This window comes from Balaenoptera musculus, chromosome 7, assembly GCF_009873245.2.
Source record: "Balaenoptera musculus isolate JJ_BM4_2016_0621 chromosome 7, mBalMus1.pri.v3, whole genome shotgun sequence".
In the NCBI taxonomy this organism is placed as follows: domain Eukaryota; kingdom Metazoa; phylum Chordata; class Mammalia; order Artiodactyla; family Balaenopteridae; genus Balaenoptera; species Balaenoptera musculus.
This window is the reverse complement of record NC_045791.1, coordinates 5,304,824-5,323,406: the sequence shown is the minus strand read 5'-3', so window position 1 is coordinate 5,323,406 and position 18,583 is coordinate 5,304,824. Positions and strand designations below refer to the sequence as shown.

At 63.0% G+C, this 18,583-nt stretch overlaps 1 protein-coding gene across 4 annotated transcripts in view; it reads right to left on the bottom strand.

The window, feature by feature from the left end:
* The window catches only part of HS6ST1 (heparan sulfate 6-O-sulfotransferase 1), a 44,051-nt gene extending 26,425 nt beyond the window's left edge, over positions 1–17,626 (bottom strand). For all 4 annotated transcript variants that reach the window (XR_005020616.1, XR_005020618.1, XR_005020617.1 and 1 more), the window contains exon 1: positions 16,835–17,626. Coding sequence is in view for 1 of the 4 variants with exons in the window: in XM_036857996.1 (XP_036713891.1) it covers positions 16,835–17,361 (527 nt within the window). In the remaining 3 variants the exon portion in view is untranslated. The remainder of the gene's footprint in view (positions 1–16,834) is intronic.
* Between the last annotated feature and the right edge of the window lie 957 nt (positions 17,627–18,583).

Sequence of the window (18,583 nt, the reverse complement as noted above, 5' to 3'; positions counted from 1 at the left end):
AGTAGCATGGCGGTTCCTGAAAAAATTAGAACGTATAATTACCACGTGATTCAGCAATTCCACTTCTAGATAGATACCAAAAGAATGGAAAGCAGGGACGCGAAGAGCTATCTGCAGGCCCATTCACAGCAATGTTATTCAAAGGAACAAGAGGTGGAAGTAACCCGAGCGTCCATCGAAGGAAAAATGGAAAAGCTAAATGACGTATATGCGTACAATGGCGTGTTGTTCAGCCCTAAACAGGAAAGGAATTCTGTCACGTGCTACAGCATGGACGAACCTTGAGGACATTATGCTAAGTGAAATAAGCCAGTCACAAACGGACAAATTCTGCATGAGTCCACTTATATGAGGTCCCTAGAGGAGTCAAACTCATAAAAGCAGAGAGTAAAAGGGTGGTTGTAACGCGCTGGGTGGGAGGGTGTTTAACGGGTACAGAGTTTCAGCTGTGGGAGACGGAAATGTTCTGGAGACGGGGGGTGGTGATGGCTGCACAACAATGTGAACGCACCTAATGCTACTGAGCTGTCCGCTTAAAAATGGTTACAACGGTAAATTTTATGTTATGCACACGTTAGCACAATCAAAAAAAAAAAGTCTCTCCTACAACGGAGCGTCTGCAGCCAGCCCTGGGCTGAGCAAGTCTTGGGCAAAACCACAGCAAGCTTCTCAGGAAAGGAGGCCCTCCTCTGGGTACAGCCGCTCCAGGGGACCCGCAGTGATGGGGTGACAAACGGAGCCTGCCCAGTCTAAACCGGCCCCCACCACGGTGGGTGGGGAACTCCCTCAGCCCTCTCGGGGGGGGGGCGGGGGCGGTGACAGGACCAAAGACCAGACCAGGGCACCAGCCTCAGGCGTGACCCGGCTGAGAACCCCACTTCTGTTCTTTGGCCAGACAGCAGAGGCGCAGCAAGCACCTGCCTCGCCCGGTGGGGACAGGGGCACACAGCCGCCCCCCACACTCCACGCTGATGCTGGGGACCCTCGCCCCAACCGCCCGTGAGGTGGGGCTGCAGAGGCTCACGGCTGCCGCAGCCAGGCCTCTGCCCCGCCGGCCCCCGCAGCGCTCTCAACAAACACACGAAGTCAACGCGACAAAGACCGTGAGCCCAGGGCGACGGGGAAACCACGGGTGGTCCTTTTAGGATTCCCTGATCCCAAACCTGGGACACGAGGGTGGACAGAAGGGACAGCGGCAGTGCCCTCTCCTCCGGGGCCCTCCCTGGGCGCCAGGCACCCCAGCAGGCCGCACTTCCCACCCCCAGGGGAATCGGAGAGAGCAGCACGGACCCCATTTTACAGATGGGGAAACCGAGGCACAGACTGGTCACACTTGCCCGAGGCCACAACACAGGGGGCCTGAGCTAGTCTGTCTCTGAAGGTCACGACCTACTCTGGGTCAGGTCCTCTCAGCAAAGAGTCACGGTGGCCCAAGCCTGTCTTGAGGGACCCCGGCTGTCGGTGGGACAGAGTCCAACAGGGCGGGGGCTATGGTGGACAGAAGCTCACGGCCTCTCACCTGGCCCTGCAAACACTGCCCAACTGCCAGGCAGAGGCTGGGGCGGGGGCTACGGTGCACAGAAGCTCACGGCCTCTCACCCGCCCCTGGCCCTGCAAACACTGCCCAACTGCCAGGCAGAGGCTGGGGCCGGAGGGCTCGGCCAGGGGTCCTGCTGGCCTCTTCCTATCCACACCCAACACCCAGGTTTCCCTTTCGGGGCCCAGGCCGGGGCAGCACAGGACATCAGACCCCAGCCAGGTGAGCTCTGCCCGGCTCTGCCTGGCAAACGGACTCCAGGACCCCCTCCTTTTACACCTTCCACAAAATGGGGGGACTTCTCCAGGGACCCCCTCAAGGAAGATTTTGACCCCGAGTTCCCGCGGCTAATTCCAAGGCCTGCTGTTACCTCGTGTCCCGCGCCGTCACGCTTGCCCGAGAAACCAGGACTGCTGTCACTGTCATCAGCCAGGGTCCCTCCTCCTGGGAGGCCAGGAGGAAGAAGGCAGGGAGCCAAGGGCCAGCTGTCCCGGGGGTCTGGTCTTCCAGCCCATGACAGCCTCCTGCAAAGCCCAGGGCCCGGCCCTCCCAGCTCTCTGGGGGCAGGGGGCTGAGGGCTCAGCTCCAGGCTGCCCCCTGCCCGCACTTCTAAAACTACAGCGAATTTCCCATGAGCACACGTTTCCTTAATGTCCTGGCCTGTTCGGAGGTGGCAGGGATGAAGGGGTGGCCCAGCCACAGGGTGGAAAAACCACTCGGCTCTTAAAGGGGGCTAGCGGGTAGGAATTTCACAGGGGAGGAAATGTCTCAAAGTGCCAACCACTTGTAAGGAAGAAAGGATTCTCGTTCCAGGACGTTTCTGGGTCACCGCTGCCCCACAGCGCGAGCTGCTGCCGGGGGTGTGCGCGGGCGTGTGACCGGGAACGGGTGGGGTGGCTGCGTGGCAGCGTGGGTGCCTCGCGCGGCCCGGGGTCAGCCCCGGGGGGCCCCCGGCCCCTCACCCCGCCCTCTCCCTGGGGAGGGGACCCCGTGCCCCTGAGGAAGTCCAGCCCCAGCCCGAGGCCGCCGCTCTGGGCGGTGGAGGATGGCCTGTGGCTGGCCTGACGTGGACCAGACACCTCAAAAAAGGCCTCCAAACTAGAGCTGGGGCCAAGGCACGCTCCCCGTGGCGGCGGCCTGTCAGCTTTGCCCTGGTGGTGTGCACGGCAGGCGTCGGGGCAGGAGGGGCTGGGAGCCGGGTGGAGACTCAGCGGGCGTCGGACCAGGAGCTGCCGGTCGTGTGCACCGTCTGTGCGCGGGACCGAGGTGGAGGGGCTCGTTCCCACCTCGGGGACACGTGTGCAGGTTCAAGGCCGTGGCCCTGCCCGCCAGAGCCTGGCCCCCATGGCATCCTCCAACACCAGTGGAAACCATGGCCGAGTGAGTCCTCGGGGCTCAGCTGGCCACGGCCTCCCCAGCCAGAACCACTCAGAGGTCCCAGCTGGGCCTGAGGGCGGGGCGGGGCGGGGGGCAGAATGCCAGCCCCTCCACGTGCCCACCATCCTCTCCCTGGATAAAGTCGAGCCCCAGTGGACCGGAAAACACTCCGCCCGACCCACGAAGGCAATCCTGTCTCTCACCCAGCACCCGGGAACCCAGAGGGCTGCCAGACCGCACGGCCCCTCGCCGCGCACAGTGGGGCCGCAGCACGGAGGCTTCCAGCCAGGCCCGCACTCTAGGCTGGCGCTGCTGCTTCCGAGCGAGGCCTCCCCAGAGAGGCGCAGCAAGAGGAGGACGCCCCGTCTGGGCCCCATGACTCCTGGGCCGGCTCCCGAGCTACGGTATGTGCTTCTGTTGTAGGAAGAAAGAACGGAAGGCAAATATTTAAAAAACAGTTTTCAGCTCTAGCACTAAATTTCCCACAACCCTGAGCTTCCTTTTTGCTGCACGTGGGACCGACCGGGCTGCCTCTGGGCGCCCTCTGATTCTGCCAGGATGCTGGCCGCATTCCCGTGATGGCCCTCCCTCAGTAAGTCGCTGCTCCCTGGGGCAGGACTGGCGGCCCACCAGGGCATCGCCCCCTCTCTGAGGACTGGCTCCAGAAACACAACTGCCAAGCAGCTGCAGCCAGGGGTGTGGGTGGTACAGACGGGGCTCCAGGACACTCGGGTCTGCTGCCCGAGCCACGGGACCTCTGGCAAGTCGCCTGACCTCTCCGTACCTCTGCTTCCCCACCGGTAACAGGAGAAGAGTGGAGCCACCTCTCGGCGCACCTGGGACAGTACCTGTGCCCACTGGTCCCCGCAAGCCAGGGCCAAGTACCCAGAGGCCGGCAGAGTGACTGGGGGTCCAGGCTGCACTGAGACTGGGGCAGAGCAGGGCGTGTGTGTGAAGGGACCCCGACGTGATGTCACTTGGAGAAAACCAGAGTGAGGCCTGGCCGACGGATGGCGGAGTCGCCACCCGAGGGGCCAAGGCCCTTACACTGCCCTGGGAACTCGAGGCGGGCCGCAAGCACAACCCAAGGGGGATGCTGGATGCTGCGACCCCCGGGCCCTCCCACACCTGGCTGCCCGTCGGATACAGCTGGGCACCCGTCGCAGACACGGCTGGGCGGCCCTGGAAGGGAGGGCTGGGGGCCAGGATCCCACGCCAGTGTCCTTCTGGAGACTGCACAGAGCGAGGGCTCCATTGAAACCCACTGAACGAATTTAAAAAGACTCAGAGGGGTCCATGCACAGAGCTCCGGGCGGTCAAGGCTGGGGTTTTCTGTGCTAGCTCAGCAGGCAACAGCTGCCGGCCCCCAAGGCTCAGGCTCGTGTGCCAGCTCTGTGGCCAGGGCTCAGGGCTGGGGGAGGCCACCGCCCCCAGGCTCTGCGCTAACACACCGACCCTCTGAAGGGCACTTCCTCTGGCAGAGACCCGGAGCAGCTCGCGGGATGCGCCGGCCGCCAGGCTCTGCAGGAGGCCACCACCCCTGCCTGCCAGCCCGTCTCCGGCCCACCTTGGGGCCAGTCAGCGCCCCCAGCAGCTCCGGGACAGCCCCTCCACGGCCGACACCACCTCAGGCCTCCGCTGGCCTGACCAGCAGAGGGACAGGTGACCAGAGACAGCAGGGCTCAGGCTGGGGGAGGGTGAGAGGGACTGCTGGGGCTCCCTCAGCCTTGCCGGGCGAGCACGGCCCCCGCCCCGCTGCCGGGGGTGGCCCTCAGCCCGTGGGGAGCTGTGTCAACTCCTTGCAACTGCTCTGTGCCCAGGGAGGGTCTCGTGGGAAGCGCTGGCCCCGAGGACGGCTACTGTGGGGTGAGGGGCCCAAGGCGCCGGCTGTCGGGCTCGGGCGGGCCAAGGGGGCGAGGGTCCTCCTCCGCGCGCGCGTCCTGGGCCCCTGCGGGCCTGGCGTGCGTTCCGTGCCCCGTGGCGAGTCCTGCCTGACGCCCGCCAGGCCCCCTTCCGACCCGATGCTTGAGGACAGGGGTCTGCTCCTGCTCAGGGCGGGGGCCGCCACCAATCCCACTGCCTGCCTTTGACCCACTTGGCTGAAACGTGACTGCCTCCGATTTGACAGACATGTTTCCCGCTGGGCGCTCTGCCAGCCAAGCTTCCAGGAAAGCAAAGGGACAGAGCTCTCCTCCCAGGCCTGGGCTTTCTGACGGCGGGATGCTGGTTTGGAAGCAGGGCTCGGTAGGCCCTCAACTTCTGCAGGGTCCGCACCGTGGGCCACCAAGCAGCCTCCCGTCTGGACCTGTCTGAGCAAGACATGGTGCCCGGACCTGCTGGCCTGCCGACCCGCTCGCTGAGGGAACGGAGGGTGCTGGCATGTGCCCGAGCTGCGGCCTCTCCTGCGGGACAGAGGCTGGGGGGCAGGGGTGCAGTGGCTAGGGGAAGAGCACCGTAGCAAGGCCGCGAGGCTGGGCAGGCGAGGCCGTGGTGCCCCGGGCGGGCGGGAAGCGTGCTCTCACTCCACGGCCCCCCTGCTCTCCAGCTCTGCGCCTGCCCAGCAGGGCCCCTCCTCACGGGTGACATCAGAAACCTCCAAACCCCTGGGAGACCAACTGCTCCGCCTGCTCTGGTTCCACCTGCATCGATCCCCTCCCCCCCGGGGAGTGACACGTCAGACCTAATGGCTCGGCTGTTTCCGGCGGGCGGCCACTCATGCGGCGGGGCCCCAAGGAGGAGGGGGTCGGCGGTCACTCGGGGCCTCCCTCCGGGACCCTGTATCATCTTAGGCTGCTGAGAAAGCCCACCCTCCAAGCAGCCACGGCACCCTCCCGCGCAGGCAGGCAGCGTGGCGAGCTTGAACCCTACGCCTGGGTGACACCTGGCTCTCCCCTCCTGGGGGACCCTGCCCGCTCCCTGTTATGAGGAGGGCTTAACAGGAAACCCTGGGACCACAGGCCAAGTATGAATCCCAGCTCTGCCACGTGTGACCGTGGTGACAAGTTACTTAGGCTCTCAGAGCCTCGGTTTCCTCATCTGCAAAGCGGGGCCCTGACAGTGAGGTGGGAGTGAGGAAGGCCTGGCACCCAGTGTGGCTGTTGGTCACGGCCACTTATTGTTCCCAGACTGTGTCCTCCGGGCGAGGACACCTGCTCACCCCGCCCCCAGCACGGTGCACAGCACCCTGTAAGTGGGGCGCACAGAGATCAGAGCCTTCCCCAGCCCCTCCCTCCCCGGCCGTGGTCAGGTTCCCTAACAGGGAACGTGACCCAGGACTCACAGAACACCCTCACTGCTCTGGGACGACACCCGACCCCGCTTCCTGTTGCACTGATGCAAACACAGAACCTCTGTGTTTGCAGGTCCTCATTTTCCAAGGACACCAGCACTCCAGGGAAGTAAATATTTACAAGTGAGCCTTTAAAGCTCGTAAGGCAGAGGGGAGATGCTCACCCACTGCTCAAGGGCCACAAATGCGTGCTGTGTTTGTCCCTGGGGCCCTGGGAACCCTGGCAGGAGCTGCCTCTCAGATGGACGGCGATTTGCGGGCCACCCCTCCCAGGCCGGGTTGGGGAGGTGGTCTAGGAGCAAATGCTGCAAATATGGGCTGGGGCCAAGTGGGGCCTGGAGGGGGCGTTTGCTGCGTTCCAAGGCTGCCCTGCCCCCATTTGCCTTTCCAGGAGGATGCAGGAAGCTCTGTTCCAGAGGAGGGCCATGCAGGGCTAAGCCCGGGGGGTGACTGCTGCAGACTGGGGAGCAGGCACCCGGCTGGGGCGTGACACAGGCAGGCCTCACTCTGGGAAAGCCCTGCCCAGATTTCCATCAGGAGGGGAAGGGAGGGCCCATGACTTTACAGCAGTGGGCTGCAGGCTCTGGTTCTGGCTGCAGGATCCTTTCTTCCAACTCAACAAACCAGGGCTGATGGGAGTGAGATGCAGGAGGACTGCCTACTGTTTGGCTTTCTGGGCTTGTGCAGTTGCGGCCCCGGGCACTGCTCAGGACTTCTGAGGAAGGCCTTGGGGGTGCTCCTGCTGCAGGGAGGACGGCCGGTCAGCTGGCCACCTGTCCGCTCATTCAACCTTCCGGGCTTCTGACTGATCCCCCAGCACAAGGGCGTCCCGGAGGGGTTCAGGGGTCAGCAGGCACGCTCCCTTTCCTCCCCTGCACGTGCACTTGGCTGAAGGGCAAGGGCATGCCTGGCCCACCCAGCCCGTCCCAGTACAGGCGCCGGTAAACCAAATGCCCAGACCCACAGGCAGGGGAAGGACAGTCAAGAGGAGATGCCTGTCAAGCACACCACGCACAGAACTTCATACCAGGACACACAAAGAGGACAAGCCACCTCTCGGGGAGAAACAGCCCAAAGATGTGAGCAGGTAACCAGCTGGGGGAAACTTCAGCAGCCAGTAACCACACAACAGGATGCCCGTCTCACCCAGTTAGGGGACAAGAAACATGTGCTAAGACCATAGCGGACCAGCTCATGGCTGCTGGCTCGGCAGAAATGGCAGCACCCGACAGGCCGAATGGTGGGGACCTCAGGCATGGCTGGGGCGGGGTGTGTGCGTGTGTGTGTGTGTGTGTGTGTGTGTGTGTGTCAGTGGAGCCTGTCTGGGGAGCGCTGGCAGAGCTGAGCACGGGGGGAGGATGGGCAAGCCTGGTCACTATCACCTGGTCTGTGAAACATGCCTCCCATCTGCTCTCAGAACAAAGCCCAGGAAAAAAGATGTGTCTAGACAAACCCAGCAGTCAATGAATTAAATATGCGTGTCATGGACCAACACAGATAAATCTCAACAACAAGGCCTAGTGAAGGAAGCGAGGAACAGAAGGTCAAGTACAGTGTGTAACACGCAACGGTGCCGTGTGCTGTGCAAGGGATACATGTGTTTGCAGTGAGTGAAAGCATAGAAGAGGATGCAAGGAACATGGTGGTGGGGGGGGGGGCAGAGGTGCTGGCGGCTCAGCTCACGGTGATCACCACGTGAACACACGAGCCTGCCCGCCGCTCCCCTCCCGTCGATGCCCGTGGGTGGGTGACCGCAGCCCAGGGCCAGGGCAGACGGGGGCCCAGGGAGGGGAGAGGAGTAAGGCCGTGGGACCCACCTGGCCTTTCTGCCCCTCCCTCCCCTCACCACTGAGCTCTTCTTGGTTGGGTCTCCAGGTCCTCAGCGGGGTAGGCGGGCAAGCTGCCCGCACAGCAGGACCAACCTGCACTGTCCCCACAGGCCATGCTTACAGGAAGGCAGGGGCCTTCTGGAGACCCAGGGAGCGAACAAGCCCCTTTGTCAAGTGGGCACAGGCAGGAAGGAACAGGGGGTTCCCAATGCCACAGCCTGGGGTGAGCAGGAGAACCCCATGGCCGAAACCCAGCTTAGTGCCTAGACTTCAGCTGCTGCCAGGGAAGTGCCCTGCTGACCCCTGAGCTGACCAGCTCAGAGTGGGGACAGGAGCCGAGCTCCCAGCTGGCTCTGAAGGGCTGTGCCCTGTCCCCGGAGAGAGGGGAGGCACTGTAGCCTCTTGTAAAAAAAAGAGTCCCCAGCAACAAGGCATAATTGCAAGCTCCTACCTATGAGACAGGCACTGTCACTACGCCCATTTCACAAATGGGAAAACCGAGGCACAGAAGTCACAGAGCTCGCAGGTGGCAGAACCGGGATTCAAGCCGGCTGGTGCGGCTCCAAGTCTGGGCCCCCTCCCCTGCTCTGCCACCACCCCTGGTACAGAGACAGGGTTCCCGGGCTGAGGCAGGGCCTGGCCGCCCGCTGTTCCTGCTCCCTCACTGCTGGGGGGCCCAGAGGTGCCCTCTGTCCTTCCTTATCATCGAGGGTGGAGAGACCCTTTGGAGCTGACCACCTGCTGGGGTCCGGCATGTCCCCCGAGTCCTCCCACGGCTCTACAGGCAGGTGGAGAAAACGTGGCTCAGAGTATCACGTGTACACAGGTGGGGAGCAGGGAACCCAGACGGCTCTGACTCAGGAGCTCAGGTGTCCACCCTGGTGCATCAGGCGAGCACAACTTCTGTGGAGGAACCTGGCCTGCAGAGAGGCTGGGGTCCCAGCTCCTGTCTGTGACCAAGGCGGGTGGGTCCCCTGCACCACTGACTTCCTTCAACTCTACAGCTTTGTAAACAATTAACTCCAGAGTTTTAATGTCTCTAGTTACTACCCTTCCAGATGATTACTGATTTGCTCTGATGCCCCACCCCTACCCCGACCCTGGGACCTTTTACCCATGTAACAGAGGCTCATGGGCGGCCAGGAGGCCAGACTTTCTCACAGTGCCCCAGGCCCACCCCCTCCCTCACTCTGCGCTGAGGGAAGCTGCTGACAGCCGCCCCATACAGGTGAGGACATGGGCCCCACCCCTGGGCAGTGAGGCCTGCACTCACCCCTGGACTGCAGAATTCTACGGGGTTACGAGTGGCCACGGCTCCAACAGGACATGGACACAAACTGGGGTGGAGGGCCCAGGAAGTCACAGGAGGTCATGGGTAACAGGACACTGGGTTCCTCCACTGAACCAAATGACAAGCTCCATATCCCCATTTTAGAGATGGGGAAACCGAGGCTCAGGGGGCTGTTTCTCTGTGCCCACGAGACCCACTGGCTCCAGACACAAGGTGAGAGAGGCTGCCAGGGGCTCCTCTCTCCTCCTCTGGTTCCCAGTCGGGCCTGCTGGGGCCCAGAGCTGCTGCCTGGGCTTCTCGGAAGGAACCCAAGAGCCAAGTCCCCACGCGCCTCCGCCCTGCCCCGGAGCCTGAGCCCCGGGCACCCAGAGAGGGCTCAGGAGCTCCTGTGGAGGCCTTGCAGAACTCAGGGTGTGTCAGTCCCTGCAGGCAGCGCCTGGTAAGCCGAGGCCCCAGACCCTGGGTGCTTGGCTGAGCGAGTGAACAGAACAACAGCTAGGGCGGGGCGGGGCCTCCAAACAGCCCAGCTGTCCTGGAGGAGCCTCGAGAGACACGGACGCAGGCAGCGCTGCAGGGAAAGGCCGCCGGCCAGCCGCGGGGCTGCGTGTCCTCAGCAAAGCTGCCAGCACCCACAGAGCCGGCCGGGAGCCTGGCCGGGGGCCTCGCTGGCAGTGGGATAGCAGGGCCGCCCTGGCTGGTTTCTGCTCCCCCATCAAGGAAGAGAGACCCCAGGTCTAAACCAAGGCTGGGGCAGGATGTGTGCGGTCTCCAGCGGCTGGACACCTCCTCCCTGGGCCCAGCCCCCCCACTGACCCTGATGTCCTCCAACAGTGCCCACCCGGGTCAGGCAGCCTGGGCGCAGCTTGTTAGCTCTCTGGTGTGTGAATGTGGCCACGCAATGCTTTTCCAAAATAACAGGGCCTGGAAGCTGGGGGCTTGGGACAACACCACACCAGGGAGGGGACATTTTACCCCGGGAGGAACAGAGAGATTAGGCCACAAGTCCCACAGCCAGGAAGTGACAGGCCTGCCTTCGGGGACAGACTGGACACCCTTGTCCACGCACACGGCCTCCCTGTCCCCACTGCCCTCTTGTTACCATTTGTCCCTGTGACTGGCTGTGGGTCTCAGACGACGTGAGTCACCGTGGTTCCAGAGCACTGCTTCCCGTCTCTACTCCTAATGATCCTGTAAAACCCCACGCGGAGGTGCCTCCTCCAAATCCCTCCGATGCCACAGGTCACACCTCCTTCTGTCACCACTCGTGTGCCTGCCTATTTTTGTGCTTAGGACCTTTTTTCTGCATAATATTACCCCCCCCCCCCAAAAAAAAAAACCCAAACCAAACTGACAGCAAAAATGTAACAGGAAGAGAAAGAGCCCGCTGAGTTCTGGAAAAAGCAGGAGTAAGAGTGTTGAGAGATGGAGACCCTGCAAACGCGCCTGCCCACCTGTGAGTGCCGGCCGGCGAGGCCAAAGGACGGGCCCGAGAAGACGAGAGCGGGTCGGCCACAAGACGCATCCACACGGCTGTAAGTGCCCACCAGGGAGATCACCTTGTCAGGAGGGCCTGTGCCCCCTTCCCTTCCCGTCCTCCCCGCAGACCAGCTGAATCACGTCCTGGCCTGAATTCCACAGCCCTTCCGGCAGGGCTGGGGGTGGGGCTGGCAGCTACAGGACCAGGACCACCTGAGAAGGACGCGGTCACCCAGGAGGGGCGGCGGCAGGAGGCGCCGGCCCCGCTGCGCCGGCAGCCCCCGCTGCGCCGGCAGCCCCCACTCTGCCGGCAGTCCCCGAGCCTCGCCTGCTCTCGGCTGTCAGCAGCGCCGACGCCCCCCGCAGCCCCTCCGCGCTGCCCTGCCAGAGCCAGGAGGGTGTGGCCTGAGTCCCGTCTTGCTACTGCAGGGGCGAAGACTGCCAGATGTTCTCCAATGCACCGACTACCCAGATCTGCACGTGAAACCGCCCGTGTCCGCCCAGGGTCTCGGGAGCCCTTCGGCCCCAGACGGGACAGACGCAACGGCTGGTGGCTGGTGGCGGTTCTCACCGAGGTTGGTCTCCCCAGCTGGGGGCACCAAGGGGGAGGGCTGCACGGGGCACACGGGCCATAGGACAGACAGACGTCGGGATGTCAGCTTCCTAACTTTTCTGGGCCTTGACTTCCTTGCGGGGAAAATGGGGACAACTGTCACACGTGCTTTGTGGGAGTGGGGAGGGGGAAATGAGATAGCCCATTCCAAGTACCCGCGGAGCAGTCGGGACAAGAGCCAACCTCCTGTCTGCACCCTTCCCTTTGTGACCCTGGCTCCCCCAACTCAGGCCCCCACGGCCGCTTACCCCTCCCCTTTGGCCCCAGATGGCAGAGAACTGCACCTGCTCTCTGGGCAGGGGTGAAATGCACACATCTGTGACCAGACGGGCCGGCATTCAGGGTGGCTGGGTACAGCCCTGTTCCCCCCCCCACAAAGTGATGGGCCACCCTCAAGGGTGCACTTGTCAGGTGGGACTTTTCAATAAAAACCAGATACAGACAGTTTGCTCACTGAAGAAAGTAAACTCTTTAAACCCAGAACAATATTGAATACCAACGAGATGAGTACTCAAATACCATACTTGGCTACAAAATAAGGTGTAAAGTAATTTAATATTTACATTGAGAGCATTTAAACATTCCGACTATTCCACTCAGAAATTCCACACCTAGGAATTTCCAAAGGAAGTCAGGGGTATGCAAAAATACTTTATGTACAAGGATGTCCACTGCACTGTTACTTACAGGAACCAGAAATGGGAAACCTGCACATTCAACACCAGAGGAGAACCAACTATGGTGCACCCAGAGGTGAGTCACCTGTAGCCACTAAATTATTGTTTTTAGTGACACAGAACAACATCTGTAGACTATTTACGTTATAGTTCCAATTATAATAAAAAAAGGTATGCATAGAGAATACAGTAACTTTCCTTTTTTATACTTTACTGCCAATTATCTACTACAGTCATTACTTTATAACAAAAACGAGAAGCATATGAAACGAAAAGACTCAGTGTCCCTTAAGGATGACAAAGCCAGGCCCCCGCTGATGGCCTGCCACTCTCCCAGGGCAGCAGCCCCACCTCTCAGTCCTGCCACTGAGAAAGAGACCCTGACTGATTCCACGAAGACCAGGGGCTTCACCAGCCCCCGGGCCCCAGGGCTGGGAGCTGCACCCACTGGGAAGGCTCTCTGACCCGGGGTGGGGGCACACAAGCCCCTGCACCGTGTCCAGCCCACTCTGCACTGCCCCGGGTTTTACAAGGGAAGCGCCTAGGAGGACAGGAAGCCCTGGTCTTGCAAGTTCTGTGGTGCTTTGAGGAGAACATGAGTTGTAGAGCCTGATGATTTCACAAGCCAGGGCTTCATTTAAAATGATCGCCGGTAAATCATTTGAAAGTTTGTCTTCTCACGCATTTGCTTAAAAAGAAGAGGTTTTTTGGTTGTTTGTTCATTTTTAAAGAAAATCTAACTCTGAATTTCTTGACCTTAGATTCCTTCCGTCTCAACCCAAGACCTCTCCGGGCGATTCCTTCAGGTGGCCGGGCCCTGTTCACTGGTCTCTGTCATGTGCTCTGGGTAACATCTGCCCCACTGCAGGTAAATGCAGGTTTTGTCCCTTAGTTGCACGTAAGGATGTGATTGTGAAGCCAAGTCGTCCGGTGCCATAGAAATGCTCCAAGCTAAGCTGGCTGGGCCCACTGAGAAGCCCCTGAGGTTCTCTGGGACCAGCACTGCACTCAAGACTGTCTCCTTGAACCTGACTCACCACAGGACGCATGGGGGAAGGGCACGCTGACTGCAGCTCCCGGAGAGGCTGCAAGACCAAGAGGTGAACGTTCTTGTTGGTGCCACATGTAGGCAGCACCCGTTCGGCCTCTGGCCAGTGCCAACATGCCATGGACACGCCAGGATGGCAGATGGAGAGTGGCCAAGGGCACCTAAGGCAACGGGGCGCTATCTGGGAAGGCTTCCTGAAGGAAGGGGCGGCAAAGCTGAGGCTGAAGGGAGAGGAGGAGCTTGGTGAGCAGTGGTAGGCAGGAGGGCGTGCTGCACTGAGGGTGGCACAGGCTCAGCTGGTGGCACCAGCAGATTTCTGAAACCAGACAGGACTCAGGATGGTGGCGGGAGGGTGTGCGACCAGAGTGAGGCTGCAGGACTGACACTAAGATGCCTTCCTCCTACAAGGAAGCACGGCCTCTGCCGGCTAAGATCAAGGATGCTGGGAGTCCACCTGCAGAGAGGACCCCATGAAGGTGGCCTGGAAGCCATACTCGGGTCCCAAATGCCCTCTGTGGCTCCAAATGAAGCCTACACGATTTTAGGGGCATTTCCAGGGCAACCGAGGCAAGACCCTAACCGTGTCTCCTCTTCCGTCTCCTTCAGGCCGACGCGAAGAGGAAGGAGGGACGTTTTGGACCTTAGGAGCGCCATCCCGACCCTACGAGGTGAATGGCAGCACGGGGCACTGACACACTCTAACCAAAGTGGCCCTTGGCAACAGTCGGCCACCTGCCTGAGGCCAGGCCTCCCTGGGGGCCTTACAAGCGTTCCTGGCAGATGCCAGCAGGTGTGGCAGCTCCCTTGCTGGACACAGGACGAAACAGGGACCTGCCAGCGCTTTATCACACACCTGCTCCTCTCTTCCACACCAGGAAGCGCTCACAGATGCTGGAAGTTCCAAACCATATTCCAGCAAAACGCTGGAAACCTGTCCATCTCCATTTGTCACCTCGATGCACGCCCATCTCAGAACTACCCCGGCTGACGGCGTTTGGCGGGGAGGCGCGGGAGCCATGAAAACCCTCACTTCTCCGCACCGCAGGCCCCAGAGCCCCGCGGACGCCGGCACCAGGAGCTGGGAGAGGCTCGGTGGAGAGATTCTAGAAGCATACCTCACAGCGGGAAGACATTCACCCCCCACCCCGACCCCGCAAGGTGGTTGGCCCTGGGGACCGGAGAGGAGGAAGACAGGGCTCTCGCCCAGGCCCAGACCCCAAAGTGCCATGTCACTCCTCAGTTCACCAGCCAGGCGGTCGCTCCAACACCACAGGGCCGTGGGGAGGGCGGGAAGGAGGGCAAGGGCAACACCCGAGTCACCCGACAGCAGGCATCCCATGGGGGCTGGGCACTGCCACCGTCCCTCTGGGTGCTGGGTCCCTGGGCAGTGGGGGAGCTGCCTCATGAACCCCCAGCGCTCTGGCCCAGCCCCAGACCAGGGGAGCACACAGGCTTGTAAACACAGAAAGCCAAGACTACCCTGGCCCCTCCAGGAAGCTCATTAAAAACGCCATCAACCTAGCGCCTGGACCAGAACTGAAGGGAGAGGCAGGGAGAGTGACACGGAAGGCCAGCAAGGCTCTGTCACCTGCCTGGTGGCACAGCCCACTCCTCCAGCGGATGGCAGAAGGCGGGCCTCCCGAGAGCCCTGGAAACCCCTCCTCCACGGCCAGCAGCTGCTGAGCTCAGCAACTTCCCCACCGCGGCAGGAGGGAGCCACGGCTGACCACGCACGTGGACCACGCGGACCGCGCACGGAGTCTTCCACCCCTGCCACACGCACCCACCCTCGTGCAGCACCCGGAGGCCCTGGCCGCTTCCCCATTTCCTCCGCGCCTGTCTGTAGGGGCAGCGGGGCCTCCTGCTCTGGAGGACAGACTCTGGAGAAGGGACGCCAGGGGCCCTTCACCCTGGTGACCCAAAGAGAAAATCAGCCTCGGGAGATGGGGTTGTAGGATGAGTGTCCAGGTGGCAAACGAGGGTCGAGGCCACGTCTGGTGGCAAGCCTGACTCAGGCCCCTCGGCAGTGCCTAGAGTGAGGTCTGCACCCTCTCCCCTCCGGGCTCTCGAGACCTAATTGCCTTTGGCAGACAGGACGGTTCCGCCCTCCACACCCGCACTCCTGCAGGCAGAGAGGTGCCCACCTGGGCTTATGTGGGTTGCTTAGTGCCCAGTGCCGGGGGCTTGCAGCCCTGGTGGGCAGAAGGATAGATGGGCAAGTGGCTGCAAGCCCCCAGGCCCAGCTCAGTCTAGCACAGAGTGGCAGGACCCTGGGGAGCGAGGGGGTGAGGGGATGGTACGAGGCCTGGAAAGTGCATCTATGCAGATCAGACCAAGTGCTGGGTGGGAAGCAATGCTTCAAGGGCCCCTGAACAGGCCGCGTCTGGCTACCGGTAGCCATATAGCCTTAAGGCACCCAGCACATCACCTCTCAGGCTGGGAGCTGCTGTTGGTGGGGGGACAGCCAAGCGAAAGTGGGAAGACACTCCCCCCCCCGCAGCTCCATGGCCCCAATTTCCTAACCATCTGGGAAAGACAACAGGAGGACTGCAGGGCTGAGCAGGGAGAGCTCCGAGCTGGCCGGATACCAAGGCTTCATCATCCAAGCACACCGAGACCTTGCACCTTCAACCCAGGAGTGCTGACGAACTCAGCTACACGGGTCACGCAGCTCCCCGATGCCCATCCTGCCCGCGAACGCACTCTTAAGGCAAACGAGGAAGATAAACAAAAGGCCGGCAAGAAGACCTCCTTTCTGGACCTTCCCAGCCCAGGCATCTCGGGGAGAAGGCCCCGCAGGGCACCCACGTGAACAGAAGAAGATTGCCAAGTTTAACCCTTGGAAACCCAGCACCGTGGGGAGAGAGAGAGAGAGTGTTTCTGGCTACAAAGCGCTTCCCTGGAGAGCTGTCCCCCAACACAGGTCAGCCCTGTGCTTCCAACCTCCACAGTAACGGGGGCCCCCAGGGAAGGCGCCTGGCTGCACAGGTGCCCCCCGCCAGCTCAGCTCCCCCCACCTGCCCTAGGCCTCCTGCTCTTGCAGAGCGAGCTTGCGCCTGGTTCTGGCCCAACTCGCAGGGGCCGGCGGCACTGCCTTCCCCCTGCCCCCAGCCCCAGGGGACACTTGGGCCTTTGTTCTACCTGCACACTTGGGCACGGCAGAGCCAGCCCCCTTCGCTGGCAGCTCCTCCCCAGCCCTCTCGAGGCAGGCTGGCGGGCCGGGGGCCCCGCAGGTGCAGGGGGAGAGGCACCTCACTTCTCTCACTTCCGATTTGGGCGTGAGAGCAGCGCAGGAAAGCGAGCACTCCAGGTGGGTTACACTCGCACAGGAACCCGTCTTCCCGCCCGACGACACAGGCCAGCCTGGACCCAGAGCTGGGTCACGACAGGTGACGGGCGGCGGGCAGGGGACGGTGACCCCGGGAAGCCCAGGCTCCGCGCAGCCCGCCGGGTGGTGGGGAAAAGTAAAGAGGCACAGAGGAGGTGAGAGCGGGATTCGAGCGGCGGACCATCTGGGGACTCGGGCGCCCTGAGATGAGGAGGGGGTCCAGAAGGGCCGCGGCGAGTGGGGTCCCCAAGAGGGCAGGGAGCGAGGGTGGGCGCAGGTCCGCCCGGCGAGGGCCGGGCCCGGGGGAGCGGCCGCGAGCAGGCACCCCGCCGTCCCGGGCCGACGGCGCGGCCGGCTGCGGGCGCTCACCTGGGCGTGCGCAGCGCGGCGGGGTCGCGGCGGTCCAGCACGCCGGGCACGCAGTTGGTGAGCTCGGTCCAGTCGGCGTGCAGCCCGCAGCTCCAGCCCGTGGAGAAGCGGGAGAAGAGCCAGGTCTCGCGGCGGTTGGGCCGGTAGCAGGTGCACTTTTTCTGGCCGGGCCGGCAGTCGCAGGGCACCTCGAGGCGCACGTTCTGCACGAGGTGGCGGCCGAAGGTGGTGCCGCCCGTTTTCTGGATGTGCAGGAAGACGATCACGTCGTCGCCCTTCATGTCGAAGTGCAGCGAGCGCTCCAGCTCGCGCACCGGGAAGTAGTACTTCTTCTCGTAGTGCGGGTCGGGCGTGGGGAAGAGGTCCAGGTCGTCGGGCGGCGCGCGGCCGCCGGGCGCGCCCAGGCTCAGTCCCGGGCCCGCGTACTGGTAGAGGATGAGCATAAAGCACGCCGAGCCCGCCACCACCAGCACGAACTTGCTGGCGCGCTCAACCATGGTCCTGCCGCCGGCGCGCCGCCGCCGCATGTGTCACCATCGCCGGCGGCCCGGGCGCGGGGCGCGGGGCCTGGAGAGCGGGGGGCACGGGCGCAGCTGCCTCCGCCGCCGCCGCCGCCGCCGCCCGCGCTCCGGCCCGGCTACTCGGCACCCAGGCCGCCCTGCGCGGCGCGGGCCCCGGCCCTGCGCGGCGCCATGGCTGCTCCCCGCCCGGGCCCCGCTCCGCGGGCCCGACCCCGGCTCAGCTCCGGCTCGGCTCCGGCCCGGTCCGCTCCCGCTGCGGCCCCCTCGCCCGCAGCTCAGCTCCGCTCCGCGCCGCGCCGAGAACGCTCTGCGCCGCCCCCGCGCGCCGCCGCGTCTCCGCAGTCTGCCGCCGCCCCGCCCCGGCCCGCCCCCGGCCCGCCCCCGCCGCGCCTCTTGCCGTCGCCGCCCGCGTCGATCCGCGGCCCCGCCCCAGAACCCCGGGGCTGCAGGCCGGTACCTGGCGTCCGGACGGAGGTCTCCGGCCTTGGGGAGGCCGCCTCCGAGGCGGGCAAGCGAGGACTGGGAACTGATCTCTGCCTCAGAGGCGTGGGGAGAGACTGGAAGAAACGTGTGGTGGGACGCGGACGGCCCTTCTGTGCTGGAGGGGGCTAGCGGTGGTGGGTGCTTTGGGGCCTGGGTTCCCCTCACCGCTTCACGGGAGGGAAAGCCTTGGCTTTGCACTCTGGGCACTCTGAAGATCGAACGCGAGGGGGCCCGGGCTGGATGGACTTGGTGGGATCTGGGGGCGGTGGGGCGGGGAGCGGGTCGGGAAGGAACAAGGGAGGGTTGAGGGTGGTGAGCCTGGGACCCACGGCAGTGGTGGGACCTTCCTCCCCCTCCCCTCCCCCTCTCCTCCTCCTTTCCCCCCCTCCCCTCCTCCCCCTCCCCTCCTCCCTCTCCTCTCCTCCCTCCCCTCCTCCCCCTCCTCTCCCCCCCCCCCTCCCCTCCACCCCCTCCCCTCTCCTCCACCCCCTCCCCTCCTCCCCTTCCTCTTCCCCATCCCGTCCCCTCCTCCCTTCCCCCCCCCCCCCCCCCCCCCCCCCTCGTGGAGAGATGCTAAAGTGTCCGCAGGGGCCGGCTTTATGTAGTCCTTCGTTATTTAAAAGGAATTTCAGTCAATGTGCGCTTTTCCCTCCAAGTTTATTATAATACCAATGAAAAAGTTATAAAAAGTTGAACCAATATTTAAAATTTTGATGGTCCACAAAAACATTAACTTCTGGCTTTG